At 36.4% G+C, this 15,598-nt stretch overlaps 1 protein-coding gene across 8 annotated transcripts in view; it reads left to right on the forward strand.

Moving 5' to 3' along the window:
* PCDH7 (protocadherin 7) overlaps positions 1-15,598 on the forward strand; it is a 475,601-nt gene that overhangs the window by 65,449 nt on the left and 394,554 nt on the right. Inside the window, exon 2 of one of the 8 annotated variants that reach the window (XM_027544228.1) lies at positions 10,936-14,982. The exons of the other annotated variants lie outside the window; for them this stretch is intronic. Within the exon in view, the coding sequence (XP_027400029.1) occupies positions 10,936-11,013 (78 nt within the window). The 3' untranslated portion in view covers positions 11,014-14,982. Of the gene's footprint in view, positions 1-10,935; positions 14,983-15,598 lie in introns of those variants that run through there. 8 annotated transcript variants of the gene reach the window in all.

Raw genomic sequence — 15,598 nt, forward strand, 5'->3', positions numbered from 1 at the left:
CTTCCCTGCATTTCACAACTGAACTGTCCTGAAATTAGAGCTGCTTGGTTTTTAAATAATCTCATCTCCCAGTTTTATATTTCTTTGAGATGTAATTCTCATAAATTAAGTGGAAATAAACTACTAATTTGGGAGCAAGAGCATTTAGTTTTAATCCTAAAGTTGCAGTGTTATACTAAATGTCTTGTCATCCCCCTGGGCCTCAGTGTTATCACTGGTAAAATTAATAACTTGGTAGAGGGTGGTTTCAGGTGAGTTCCTTATCTCTGAAATTGTATTTCTGTATTAGTTGCTGATATAATATCTTTTTATGTCCTAAAAGTCATTATGCTAATATACTCATGTCAGTCCTTAAATCATCACCACTTAGTATTTCTGAAAGTATTTATAAAAAACATTCCTAGACATTTCTAATGATCAGAAAGCATAGATTTTTTAAAGCCGATCGACCACAAATCACATTAAAAGAGAAGTATATTCAACTTAGAAAGCTCAGAGAGTTGATGATGGACAGGAAAGTCTAGCATGCTACAGTCCACCGGGTCTCAAAGAGTCAGACACAACTGAGTGACTGAACTCAACTGAACTACAAACATGGTGCCAGTTCTACACTTTTTTTTTTTTACTTTTTTTAAAAATTTTATTTTATTTTTAAACTTTACATAATTGTATTAGTTTTGCCAAATATCAAAATGAATCCATCACAGGTATACATGTGCTCTCCATCCTGAACCCTCCTCCCTCCTCCCTCCCCATACCATACACTTTTAATATTATCTTTCATGAGCAAGAAACTGGTTGGTTGGATTTTGTAATATTGTCCTATTGCACATTAACATTTTCAAGACAGTTAAAACTCATTGGACATTACCTTCACTTCCCTGGTAGTGTATATGACTCTTAGTAACTTTATCCATCATCTAGAAACACTTTCTAGTGTTTGATGGCTTTCTACTCCCCTCTGTGAGTGTTTAAGGATCGCAAAGTAGACTCAGTATTTGGGGCACATAATTGCATTTAAGTGGCATTTAAGAACAGCCAAGATTGCTATTCATTTCACCTTCTCGTTACATCTAGTCTCTTTCTCCAGAGACTTATTGCTTTGGCACATGAATACTAGCCAGTTCTGTTTTTGTTTCCAAAGGTGGCCAATACCATGGTCTGAGGAGGATAATGATGACACCTTAAGTTAACATCATTTTACATTTTATTCTGAGTTTTAAGAATGGAGATGCATGAATGGTCAACTTTGACCACATGTAATTGGCACTGTAAACCTGAGGTTCAGTCAGTTCAGTTCAGTTGCTCAGTCGTGTCTGAGTATTTGCACCCCATGGCCTGTAGCACACCAGGCCTCCCTGTCCATCACCAACTCCTGGAGTTTATTCAAACTCATGTTCATTGAGTTGGTGATGCCATCCAACCATTTCATCCTCTGTTCCCCTTTTCCTCCAGCCTTCAATCTTTCCCAGCGTCAGGATCTTTTCCAATGAGTCAGTTCTTCGCATCAGGTGGCCAAAGTATTGAGTATCAGCTTCAGCTTCAGTCCTTCCAATGAATATTCAGGACTCGTTTCCTTCAGGATGGACTGGTTGGATCTCCTTGCAGTCCAGGGGACTCTCAAGAGTCTTCTCCAATACCACAGTTGAAAAGCATTAATTCTTCAGTCCTCAGCTTTCTTTATAGTCCAACTCTCACATCCATACATGACCACAGGAAAACCAGAGCTTTAACTAGATGGACTTTTGTTGGCAAAACAGTGTCTCTTCTTTTTAATAAAGTGTCTAGATTGGTCATAACTTTTATTCCAAGGAGAAAGCATCTTTTAATTTCATGGATGCAGTCACCATCTGCAGTGATTTTGGAGCCTCAAAAAATAAAGTCTCTCACTATTCCCATTGTTTACCCTTCTATTTGCCATGAAGTGATGGGACTGTATGCCATGGTCTTAGTTTTCTGAATCTTGAATTTTAAGCCAACTTTTTCACTCTCCTCTTTGACTTTCATCAAGAGGCTCTTTAGTTCTTCTTCACTTTCTGCCATAAGGGTGGTGTCATCTGCTTATCTGAGGTTATTGATATTTCTCCTGCAATCTTGATTCTAGCCTGTGCTTCATCCAGCCCAGCATTTCTCATGATGTACTCTGCATATAAGTTAAATAAGCAGAGTGACAATATACAGCCTTGACGTACTCCTTTTCCTATTTGGAACCAGTCTGTTGTTCCATGTCCAGTTCTAACTGTTGCTTCCTGACCTGCATACAGATTTCTCAGGAGGTAGGTCAGGTGGTCTGGTATTCCCATCTCTTGAAGAATTTTCTACAGTTTGTTGTGATCCACACAGTCAAAGGCTTTGGCATGGTCAATAAAGCAGAAGTAGATGTTTTTCTGGAACTCTCTTGCTTCTTCAATGATCCAGCGGATGTTGGCAATTTGGTCTCTGGTTCCTCTACCATCTCTAAATACAGCTTGAACATCAGCAAGTTCACAGTTTATGCACTGTTGAAGCCTTGCTTGGAGAATTTTGAGCATTACTTTCCTAGCATGTGAGATGAGTGCAATTGTGCAGTACTGTGAACATTCTTTGGCATTGCCTTTCTTTGGGATTGGAATGAAAACTGACCTTTTCCAGTCCTGTGGTCACTGCTGAGTTTTCCAAATTTGCTGGCATATTGAATGCAGCACTTTCACAGCATCATCTCTTAGGATTTGAAATAGCTCAACTGAAATTCCATCACCTCCACTAGCTTTGTTCATAGTGATGCTTTCTAAGGCTCACTTGACTTCACATTCCAGGATGTCTGACTCTAGGTCAGTGATCACACCATCGTGATTAACTGGGTCGTGAAGATCTTTTTTGTACAGTTCTTCTGTGTATTCTTGCTACCTCTTCTTAATATCTTCTGCTTTTGTTAGGTCCATAATATTCTGTCCTTTATTTTGCCCATCTCTGTATGAAATACTCCCTCAGTATCTCTAATTTTTCTTGAAGAGATCTCTAGTCTTTCCCATTCTATTCCTTTCCTCTGTTTCTTTGCATTGATCACTGAGGAAGGCTGTCTCATCTCTCCTTACTATTCTTTGGAACTCTGCATTCAAACTGGTATATCTTTCCTTTTCTCTTTTGCGTTTCTCTTCTCTTCTTTTCATAGCTATTTGTAAGGCCTCCTCAGACAACCATTTTGCCTTTTTGCATTTCTTTTTCTTGGGAATGAAAACATTTCTTGGGAATGATAAACCCTGTCCCTGTACAATGTCATAAACCTCCATCCATAGTTCTTCAGGCACTCTGTCTATCAGATCTATTCCCTTAAATCTATTTCTCACTTCCACTCTATAATTGTAAGGGATTTGATTTAGGTCATACCTGAATGGTCTAGTGGTTTTCCCTACTTTCTTCAATTTAAGTATGAATTTGGCAATAAGGAGCTCATGATCTGAGCTACAGTCAGCCTCCAGTCTTATTTTTGCTGACTGTATAGAGCTTCTCCATCTTTGGCTACAAAGAATATAATCAATCTGATTTTAGTGTTGACCATCTGGTGATGTAATATGTAGTATTTTCTTGTGTTGTTGGAAGAGGGTGTTTGCTATGACCAGTGCATTCTATTGGCAAAACTCTATTAGCCTTTGCCCTGCTTCATTCTGCACTCCAAGGCCAAATTTGCCTGTTACTCCATGTATTTCTTGACTTCCTACTTTTGTGTTCCAGTCCCCTATAATGAAAAGGACATCTTTTGGGGTGTTAGTTCTAGAAGGTCTTGTAGGTCTTCATATAACCACTCAACTTCAGCATTACTGGTCAGGGCATAGACTTGGATTATCTTGGTATTAAATGGTTTGCCTTGGAAACAGAGATCATTCTGTCATTTTTGAGATTACATCCAAGTACTGCATTTTGGATTCTTTTGTTGACCATGATGGCTACTCCATTTCTTCTAAGGGATTCCTGCCCTTAGTAGTAGATTTAATGATCATCTGAGTTAAATTCACTCATTTCAGTCCATTTTAATTCACTGATTAATGTCCGTGTTCACTCTTGCCATCTCCTGTTTGACCACTTCCAATTTGCCTTGATTCATGGACCTAACATTCCCGATTCCTATGCAATATTGCTCTTTACAGCATCAGACTTTACTTCCCTCACCAGTCACAGCCACAATTGGGTGTTGCTTTTGTTTGGCCCCATCTCTTTATTCTTTCTGGAGTTATTTCTCCACTGATCTCCCGTAGTATATTGGGCACCTACCAACCCATGGAGTTCATCTTTCAGTGTCCTATCTTTTTGCCTTTTCTTACTGTTTATGGGGTTCTCAAGGCAAGAATACTGAAGTGGCTTGCCATTCCCTTCTTTGGTGGAGCATGTTTTGTCAGTAGACTGAAGCTGAGGTTCAGTCTTGTGTTTTTGTTTCCTTGATGCCTAGCAGTCTGTTTGAGGGCTTCCCTGGTAGCTCAGTTGGTAAAGAATCTGCCTGCAGTGCAGGAGACCCTGGTTCAATTCCTGGGTCAGGAAGAGCAGCTGGAGAATGGATAGGCTACCCACTCCAGTATTCTTTGGCTTCTCTTGTGGCTCAGCTGTAAAGAATATGCCTGCAATGTGGGAGACCTGGATTTGATCCCTGTGTTGAGAAGATCCCCTTAAGAAGGGAAAGGCTACCTATTCCAGTATTCTGGCCTGGAGAATCCCATGGACTGTACAGTCCTTGGAGTCCCAAAGTGTTGAACAAGACTTAGCTACTTTCACTTTCAGTCTGTTTGAATTGATCCCCGTCCCTCACTTGTTTAGAAAGAGTGTTCCTTTAAAATGTCATTTAGAAGTAAAACAATAAAAAATAAAATTGTGAATTAAGATATACACAATTTAACCTTTAGAAATAGGCAGTTCTAGAGCAAGAATCCTCAAAAACTTAATTATGTTAGTTTTAACAAAAACAGTCGATTTTGGCTCTCTCTGACTTTTGACAGTTACTTTAATTTGTCTGTATTTCTAATTTAGGATATTCAGGACAGCTTTGTTGTTGCTGCTTTTAATTATTACATTGCATCCTTTTATATGTAGACTTGATCTAAGTAGAGAAAACAGCTTGCGGTGAAGTTGAATGGAATTACAGAAATCTCTGATTTCGGCAGGGAAATCCACTCACTGCCTCCTGACTTCACCACCCATCTTCCTCACAGGTTTCTTCTTGGAATGTAGTTTTCCCTCATTTCCATAGATGTCAAGCTTATCTGGCTTTTAAGACCCAACTCAGGTTCAGTTAGTCCAGGAGCCCTCTTCCTCCTCCCCCATCATAGTCTCTTCTCACTCTTCAGAGCTCTCATAGTTTTACCTCCTGGGTTCTTGTCTTTTCCTCCTCAAGATTAATCATCTGTTTATACGTATATATTTGTACACATAAAAATTTCCTCAGAGGCAAGACTGTGACTTTTGTTTCTTTGTATTTCCCCCATGCCTCCCATGATGTCTTTCACATGATTCGACTCTGTAACCTTTGGCATTCTTTCTAACACTGAGATTCCATGATTCTAACAGCCAGCCAGTCAATAAATATTGATTGCTTGGCTATCCAACCCACGGCACTTTTTTGTTAGGGCCCACATCATTCGTATTCTGTAGTGAGAGCAAATTACCTATGATGTGGAAGTGGTATGATATTATCCAATCCCTTTCCTTCCATGGCCAATTCAGAGGTTGACTTACCATTTAAAAGCCCTCTTTTCCAAAGAATGTAAATTAAACAGTGCTAATGAATGACCTTTGTGTGTGTGTGTGTGTGCACTATTACACAGGTGTGTGTGTTAGTCGCTCAGTCATGTCTGACTCTTTGCGACCCCACGGACTGTAACTAACCCACCAGGCTTCACCATCCATGGTATTCTCCAGGCAAGAATACTGGAGTGGATTGCCATTCCCTTCTCCATATATGCAGGGTGAAAAGAAAGTGAAGTCGCTCAGTCGTGTCCGACTCTTTGCGACCCCATGGACTGTAGCCTACCAGGCTCCTCCATCCATGGGAATTTCCAGGCAAGAGTACTGGAGTGGGGTGCCATTTCCTTCTCCAATTACACAGGTAAATGGTTATAAACACCCCTTTCTTTGATTAGGTGGAATTTGTCTTATTTATTCCTTTTCTTTCTGTGTTTTTCTTTTTTTTGTAAGTTTAGACAACCTTCAGATATGTTGAAGTTGCTTCTTATGTATTCACAAATTTAAGTAATTATGATAGAATCCTGACTCTAACACACAGGCTTCTAGAACTGAATTTCAAACACATTCATTTATAATAGTATAGAAAGCTTGCATAGTTTTGCTTATTCCTGAAACAATGGCAAAAATAGAGACATTTTCAGTTATAACTTATATGTATATTTTTAAAAGATTCAAAGTCAAATTTAAAAAACAATTATCCAGAAACATAATGCTGAGGAAGAACAATCTTTGATTAATAACCAAAGTCTTGGTTTGGGGCCCTGATTCTCCCATTATCTATGTGATTTTTATATAAGAAGATTAAGCTCTCTGATCTTTAATTCCCTCATATGTAAAACGAGCAAACTTATAATTGCGACTTCACAAGGACTTTGTGAGGGAAAGTTAAATAATTAAGTGCAATCTTGTAATAAACATCTATGCAGATGATATAGTAATGAATAATTATAATTTGAGTTTTGGTACCTCATTTATATGTCAAAATGGAGTAAAACATGATCATATAATTCATTCAGAATTATCTTCATAGTCCTCCATTCACCAAATCTCATGTTAACCTTCTGTCTCACTTTCTATTTCAAATGATTTTCCATTATTTTTTTAAATAATAAACTTTCAGTCTTGATGATGGCTGTCCCTTGACTTAGCTCTGATATTATGCATTTGCTGTAAAATATGAAAATCCACTTTCTGTTCCTAGATTGCAGAAACTACCATCAATTGCATTTTCTGTGTCATGGAATAGACTTTACTTTTTACATGATGCCTTTTACTTTCACCTAGATCTTAACATCAGTCAGAGAAAAAAATAATGAATATTCATAGAATCTTTTACATATTGCCAATTATATGCAAACACATTCAACAGACACTTGTACTTAATCTACACCAATTACGTAGGTGTGTGACTTAGTTTTGAAGCATGCCTAATAAAAATAAATACAAAATAGATACATGTTCCTTTCAAAATATATACATTTTCTTGTTTATGATTGGAATTTTTTCAGAATTATTAAGAAAGTGTTTATTCCTTTGTATGAGTGTTCATTGTATTCTTGTACTTAAATCTGAATCTTATTCCTGTTCTCTGCATAATTCAGCTTTCTTTTCCAAGCACTAGTCAGGGATAAGGCCAGAGAAATCTGGAAAAGAACAAAGCTTTTATCATTTAACTTTTTACTAATATTTTTTTAATTAATTTATTTATTTTAATTGGAGGATAATTGCTTTACAATTTTGTGATGGTTTCTGATAATTAATTCCAAGCTTATTTCAGTCTGATTAAGAAATGAAAACTGAGTGAGTTATAGAGATGGCCTGGTAAAACGTGCTCCAGGAATGGCTTGGTTTCATCTTTGTGTGTGTGTGTGTGTGTGTGGCTTGTTGCCTGGGTGATAGAAAAAAATTGAAGAGAATGGCTGGAAGGGGAAGACAAAAGCTGCGTCTATACAACTTCAGCAGAATTGGACCTGACTGAAAGATTGGTTTGGTCTGATTTACTGGAGCCTATCTCCTCAGTGGGCAGTGATGTGAAAATTGCTTCCAGGGCCATTTTAATTAGCTGATTCAAATCAAAACAAACCAATCCTGGTAACATCCATTTCTACCCTGACCCTCATCAATGACTGTTTGCAGAATGGTGATTCCTAAGTAGTTCTCCATGAGCTCAATAAGTGATTTGAGGTACTCATTTTTGTTTTTAAACATGAATCTTTAATGGTGAGGAAAGAATCCACTTTCTTGGCTTTAGTGACAGGTGAATATTAGTGCACAGCTGCATTTGTTCAGTGCATCAAAGCTTGAAACCACAAACGTGAAACCTGCCCTTCCATAGTTAATTTATGACATGAGAGAGCTCTATTCCTCAGTAATATTTTAATAAGAGGATTTCATTATGTTTCATGGCAATGTGGTAAATGCATTCTGTTTCTTGGGTATGCTTTTAAAAGAATGTCAAGTCTTTAAAATAGAAGATGAAACACTTTGATGCCTCTGATTTCCTATGTTTTTATTGTTTTACTTATTCACTTATTGAAAACCTTACAGAACATTTTAAATAGAATATTCCCTTTAAGGAAAGAAAAGAATGACAGTTATATGGAAAAGGTTAAAAAGAGAAAATTAATGAAATTTTAAATGGACAGGCCAAGTTGAAAAACATAGAAAAAGTGGGTAAAATAAAATGATAATAAAATGAAGAATGTCAATACAGCTCAAAAATGTCTGTTTCATAACCTATCATATGACAAATAATAGAAAGTCAAAAACATGATTTCAAAATATTAAAATTAGACAAAAGTGGTACAGTGATGTGACCAGTATTGTGATTTGTTTAGCTAGCTATTCATTCATTAGAGCAGTTTTATTGAGAGACAACCATGTCCCAACACTGAGAATAAAGTAGTAAACCATGGAAATGAGGTTTGTTCTTCTAAACTACACTGTAGCCTTGACAGGATGAAACAGTTAAGTGAATAACTTTACAAAGATAATTATATATGTATGTATGTGTATATGCTAAATTGCTTCAGTCGTGTCCAACTCTGTGTGACCCCATAGACGGCAGCCCACCAGGCTCCCCCATCCCTGGGATTCTCTAGGCAAGAACACTGAAGTGGGTTGCCATTTCCTTCTCCAATGCATGAAAGTGAAAAGTAAAAGTGAAGTCGTTCAGTCGTGTCCGACTCTTAGCGACCCCATAGACTGCAGCCTACCAGGCTTCTCGGTCCATGGGACTTTCCAGGCAAGAGTACTGGAGTGGGGTGCCATTGCCTTTTCCAGTATGTGTATATATATATACATATCTTTGCCTGGAGAATCCCATGGACAGAGGAGCCTGGCAGGCTATAGTCTATGGGGTCACAAAGAGACGAACACAACTTAGCGACAGAGCAACCTGGGAAGTCCATATCTTTGCCTAAAGAATCACATGAACAGAGGAGCCTGGTGGGCTACAGTCCATAGGATTGCAAAGAGTCAGACACGACTGAGCAACTTAGCACAACCATGATAGGTAGTACCTAACAGGATGATCTAATGTAGTCTAGTTGTTCATTATGGCTACATCATTCTCATTGGTTTGAAAATAAAAACCAGTATCTGAAACTTTTAAATATATAGTTTTCATTTTTGTATAAAGCAGTTTTTAAATGACAAGTGTCGTGTATGATTGGTGTTCTGATTAGATAATCTATGTTCATCTTAGGGCTTCCTAGATGGCACTAGTGGTAAAGGAGACATAAGAGATGCAGGTTCAGTCCCTCGGTGGGGAAGAACTTCTGGAGAAGGAAATAGCAACCCACTCCAGTATTCTTGCCTGGAAAATCCCATGGACAGAGGAGCCTGGTGAGTTACAGTCCATGGGTTGCAAAGAGTTGGACACAACTGAAGCGACTTAGCACATGTTCATCTTAAACTTACAACCTAAATCATGAAAACTCACTTAGCATAGATTCCATGGTAAACTTGTCTTCCGTGTGTTATTGGCCAGAATATCTTAAATTATGCTAAGTTTTAAAACTTGCTAGAGAAAGAAAATATATGCTATTTCTAGAAAAGATAAAATTTAACTTAATAAATTAAAGGCATTTTAAAGCTGCTTAAATTTATACAGCTAATATGGATAATCTGCAGTCAGAACAATTTTTAAGCATCTTAAATGCTCTTGAATATAAGCAATTTTTAAATTAGACATTACTTTTTTGTTCCATTTACTTTCAAATGTGAGTTAGTTGATTATTCAGTGAAAGAATTCATTTACTTCTTTTCTAACCTTGATTCTCATGTGCTGATGCATTGTGACATTGGAAATTAGGTACAGTACTAATTTTTTTTTTTTTAATTCTTAAAACATTCTAATTCTTTTGGTAGTGAACTGTAGCATTTTTATTTTATGGAAGTGATTTATTATCCTTTTTGACAATGTTCAAACTCATTAAAGCTTTTACTGACATCAGTTGCATCATTAAACTGGAAACAATATTCTGTGCATTTTTTTGTCAGAAAGCAGAAATCAGACTATTGGTCAGGCTCAAATTCAAAGCAATAAATATTCAATACTATTTAAAACTCATATTGGCACCAAAACATTTTAAAGGAGTATTATCATTACTTTCACTTGTAAAAAACAATACCTTTTTATGGTCATATTTTTGAAGGGGATAGTTTTAATAGTTCATCCTTGACCATAAATCAGTGAACCATTTGTTGATGATGTGTAAAATGCTCAGATTTCCATGATTGCATTTAGAGACTAGAGAGCTACTTTGAAGGATGTGAACATTCAGATCAAGCTCACCTCCCAGAGATTTTAGGGACAGTAAATTGTAAAAGAACTGATAACAAAATTACCATTTCATTCTTATTTGTATTCATAATATAAATAAAGCCAACAACACTTCCTTCCCTGACAGCCCCTCTCCTTTAAGTACTCAAAGCCTGAAAAACAATAATTCAATGTTTCTTTTACCATGCAAATATCTCTTGTCAAAGATGGAATCCAGGAGATTAGCCAATAGCATTGATGTAGATGCCCTAGGATTGTTCATTGTAGCTGGAACAGTTATGTCTCTATGAATTCTAAAAGAGGTTATGGCCACTACAAATACATCTTAAAGAAGGAAAGAATACTATCAGCCAAAATATGCATCCAAGTTTTGGATCTAGGCTAGCAAAACCCTACTCACATCCCTGTAAAGCAGACATATATTTTTGTATTTTTTATAGGTGGATACAGTGCAGACCACGAAACCCCCTGGCCACATTGAGGAATCGTGTAAAATGAATGTATGTGCTCGTAAGTGAAATACATGGACTGTTCCAACTAAAGGTGTTGGATCCTAATAAACCTGGATTAGTCCTGTGTAAAAAGAAATCGATTCCCAAGGGGCAGGACCACTAGCTGAGTAAAATGAAGCTCTGATTTGGAAGAAAACAAAATGGCTTTAAAATAAATTCTCGGCAAAAAAGGAAGCAAACTAGAATCTGCAAACAGCTGGAAAAGAAAATTAAACTCTCAGTATAGAATAAAGAAGGGATGTGAGAGAGGTTTTACAATCTTATCAATTACAATGGAGACACTGAATCAAATATCATCACATTCAAGAGTATGAAAAGAACAGGAAATCCTTTTCCTTTGGTTTGCACTTGAAAGGACTCAAGCAAAGAGTGGAGAAACATATCCTCTTACTTACTCTTTATAGTTAATAAGATGGAAATTATTATAGATGTGATTTCATTTGCCGTGCTTGAACTAATTGGATGCGTTATGTAGAAATCACCTGAGCCTGTGCTAGATCAACAAAGAAAATGGAAACGTATACCTCAGGACTGAATTCTGAGACAATTAGCTTGTTCCATACTATTTCACAAGGCTAAGAAGAAATACTACTGCCAATCAGGGAAAATGAGAAACTAATGGACATAAGAGAAAATAAAATTTAGGTCAATCTGATACTTGTTGAAACAGAGTTTATTATGGTGTAAAAGCAGAAGATCAGGATATATCTCACAGACATTTGATACAATTTCTGATTGAATTTAGGGTAAACCTTCTTAAGTGTTATAGGAATGTACGGCCATTATTTAATAGGAAACTGGCCTTTTACATTTGTGGTCCTATGCATTTAGGTATGCAGAGGAGGACTTTTTAGATTTTATTAAAGGTGAATTGCATGTGGGAAGTAACTCTTTGCATTATAGTTACTTACTCAATTGAAGATACTGTTTAAAGTCTAATTTGTGTATGGGCGTGAGTGTATATGTATGCATTTGTGTGTGTGCCTGTATGTATCAGTGGGAGAAGGTAAAACTTAACGATTGACATTTGCACTTTGGTTTGTTACCTAGAATGTAAAGAGGTAGAGTAAACCGTCTTAAGCCATTTCCTATATGTCATGATCATATTAAAGATTATTATTCACAAAAGAAGCAGTTCTGAAGATAGAATGACTACTGCAAAGGCTCTCCAATTAAGTATAATATTTAATGCAATTGAGTCATTTAAATTAAGATAGTACTGATGTCTGAAAATAATGAGAGTAGGCTCCTGTGAAATCAGTTTGAAGACAGTTGGAAAGTCCTACTATATTCCTTAAGATTTCTTTATTCAGCGACAGAGAATGTGAATCACGGCTGCTCTTACAGATGAGACTGGGGAAATATTTGTGTTCTAATTTTTAAATATGCCAATAAGTTACATGTATTTTTTCCCCACTTTTTTTCAATCTGAATTATACAAGTGACCATGCATTAACGTAGATAAGATAGTGTTTCAAACAGATTGATGTATTTTTTGAGGTCACTATGTGCCATAATAATTTTGAAACTATTGTATGCTGGTATTTATGTTTATTTCTCTTTATATTACTGATTAACTTTAGAGTTGAAATTTTTTACCTCTTTTTTCTATGTGACAATCAACTGAAGCTGGTCCCCTATCTATACTATTACAGGGATTTTGTTTTTTATGCTATTATAATAAATTATAAGTCTACAAGCTGTATAATTCTATTGTATTGAATATTTTTCTGTGGCCAAAATAATAAAGAAGTCTACTTTATAAAATGTCTGTATTTTTAATAGTCTCTTAAAATGAGACGTAAAGTATGTTCGTGTTGCTGGTTTTAAACTGTATTTTCTGCATCTTTACAATTTGAAAGTGAAGAGCTTAGCCACTTAAGATAAAGAGAAAGGTTTGACAGAGATATATTTGAGAATGTTTAGAGAATAGCACCCTGAACAGGGTCAGGAGTCTTGCTTGATGCCAAATTTTACTCTGGTGCAAAATAGCCAGACTTGAGGGTGCTTTTTTTGCATTACCCGGTGCTAAGCTCTCTCACCCATAAAGGATGGGTTTGGACTGAACTATCAATTTAAAAATCATTTGCATTCTTAACTCCTAATAAATTAACTTAATTCTTAGGTTTTGATGTCTTAGAAATATTAACACCATGCTATAGAATAGTGATTATATCAATAATCAATAGTGATAATCCTTATTAAGAGAATCACATGCTGTTTTTCACTTAAATTGACCCAAATCTCAACCTATGCCTTAGGACCAAGAAAAATTATGAATTTACAGTTGTTGCTGTTCCAGCCTTAGCTTGACTTAATAGAGATATGCACTGACATACAAATAATCAAGTCTGGAATCAATAGCTCCCTCTAAGTTAACTGAACCAAGCAGCACCCAAGTACAAAACACTCAATTTGTAATAGAGGAAACCTTTTTGTACTTCACTGAGTTGAATGAATTCCCTGGCAGAATGTATTAAAGATCTAGAACCAGTTTTTCTTGCTCTTTACCACTCAAGGATTGATCAACACATGAAGGTCTCTATAACTTCAAAAGCGTTTTTGGACTTGGATCAGCCTTATTGGTTTCAGAAAAGAAAGAAACACTAGCCCCTGATGTTGATTGCCGTAGGCTCTTTTGACTAATAGTAATTCTCTGCTTAGGAGAAGCAACAGGCAGAGAAGTCTTACAACTGTTCTGATTTCCCGACTGTTTATTCACAAAGTGCCTCACAGAAAAACAGTACTTTTATTTTAGTTTCCTGCTACTACTCCAACTGAGAAAGGTCAGAGAAACAGTGGGAAGCAAAATGAAAGCACATATATCTTGTGGATTTTTTTTCATTGCAGCATACTGACTTGCAAAATAGTGTCACTTTCAATATCACAAAGATGGCATGGATAATCTTCAAAGTTCCTTATGCAGAAATTGGTCACTCTGAATTGTTTTTCTTTTTACATTTAGGTGAACTTCTGGCCATTTATGGAACTGATATTGATAATAAAATTTAATTTTGTCAATTTAGTCTTTATTTTACAAGATTAAAAATTTAAATGGGACCTATCAAACCTCTCCCAAGTCCTGGTATCTCTACTTAAAACTTCTACACTTGTCCTTTGCCTCTATCCATTTGGGAAAAAAGAGAGGAGGGAGAGGAGACTAGACTTGGCTTGAGGGAAATAGCTACACAGAGCAGTATAATTGTGAATGGGAATTCCATTTGAAAAATTATGTCCAGAATCCATCAGATTGAATACACATGGATTAAAAAAATATCATTGGGGATGAAAATTTGTTTTTAGTTATTGCTATTTTGGGGGGCTACTATTATTCTACTTCACTGTTTTGGTATATATAGTCAAACAGATTTTCATATTTCTCTGATAATATTTTAAACTTAAGTTCCCAAGACCATACTCTGTACAGATGATATAGTAATTGCTCTGTTTAATATTTATAACAACCTCATGAGGTTAGATACTATTATTGCATGAGACCCATTTTACAGATGAGGAAATGAGGAACAGAGAGTTTTGGTAAATTTGCAAAGCTACAGAATTAGCAGGAGGTACTGCTGAGCATTGAGCCCTGGCAGTCTGGTTTCAGAGGCCACATTCAATAGGTGGGTCACAGCTTTCATGGCAAACACAATTATAGTTAGGAGTTCAAGATAGGTTCTGAAACTATTTGGGGGTGCAGAGATAAATTTTGTGGTTCCCTAGATCACACATCTATTAACCTGTGCGAGGCAGATTCAGAATGCATGACTTAGATGTGAAAGGTATTCAGATGTTCTAGCTCACTGAAATATTGGATAAAGATGGAATCTGTGGTGAAAGGTCTGCTCTAAATACTGTATAAAGGGAAGAAGAGAAAAGTTTTTCTCTTACTTGTTTTGCATGCTTAAAGTGTATTAATATAAATATGTACTATTTGCTGCAACTTCTTTTTAAATAAAGACTTTGCTGCTGGAATCTGAGTGGACTGAGGAATATGTCAGCTGCATTCTTTGAATAGGGAGAGCTCCCAGTCTAATGGGAATTCCAGCCGTGCAGGCTGAATGTTACAATGCCATGTGCTAAATGATGGGATATCACAGTGGTTAAGATTTCAGGGTCTGGAATCCAGGCTGCCTGAGTTTGAAACATGGTTCATGCACATAACTTGAGTGACTTTTGAACAAATAACATCTCTCTGCCTCCATTGCTTTGTATATAATATGGAGTTAAAACAGTATCTACTTCATAAATTAGTTGTGATGATTAAATGAGATTCATCCAGGTAAAGTGAGTATGACATAACAAGAACTCAATAAACAATGGTATTATTAATTTTCTTATTGTTTTTATAATTGACATGAATAGAATGAGGTGATTGTTGGCTGAGATGTTCATGGGCCAAAATAAACTCAGTATCACTGGCAAAAGTGAAGTAAAAGGCACCTCACAGAAAAGTGTAATGCCAAGCCCTCACTCTTTTCTGTATGCTATGGTGTGAAACTTAGAAAAATTGTGCAGGCCCAAGTTCTCCAGGGGAATAAGTTTCTGATCCACTACAGTTCAAATCTGGGAGTTCTGTGAGCTGTAATTT

Source organism: Bos indicus x Bos taurus, chromosome 6, assembly GCF_003369695.1.
Source record: "Bos indicus x Bos taurus breed Angus x Brahman F1 hybrid chromosome 6, Bos_hybrid_MaternalHap_v2.0, whole genome shotgun sequence".
In the NCBI taxonomy this organism is placed as follows: domain Eukaryota; kingdom Metazoa; phylum Chordata; class Mammalia; order Artiodactyla; family Bovidae; genus Bos; species Bos indicus x Bos taurus.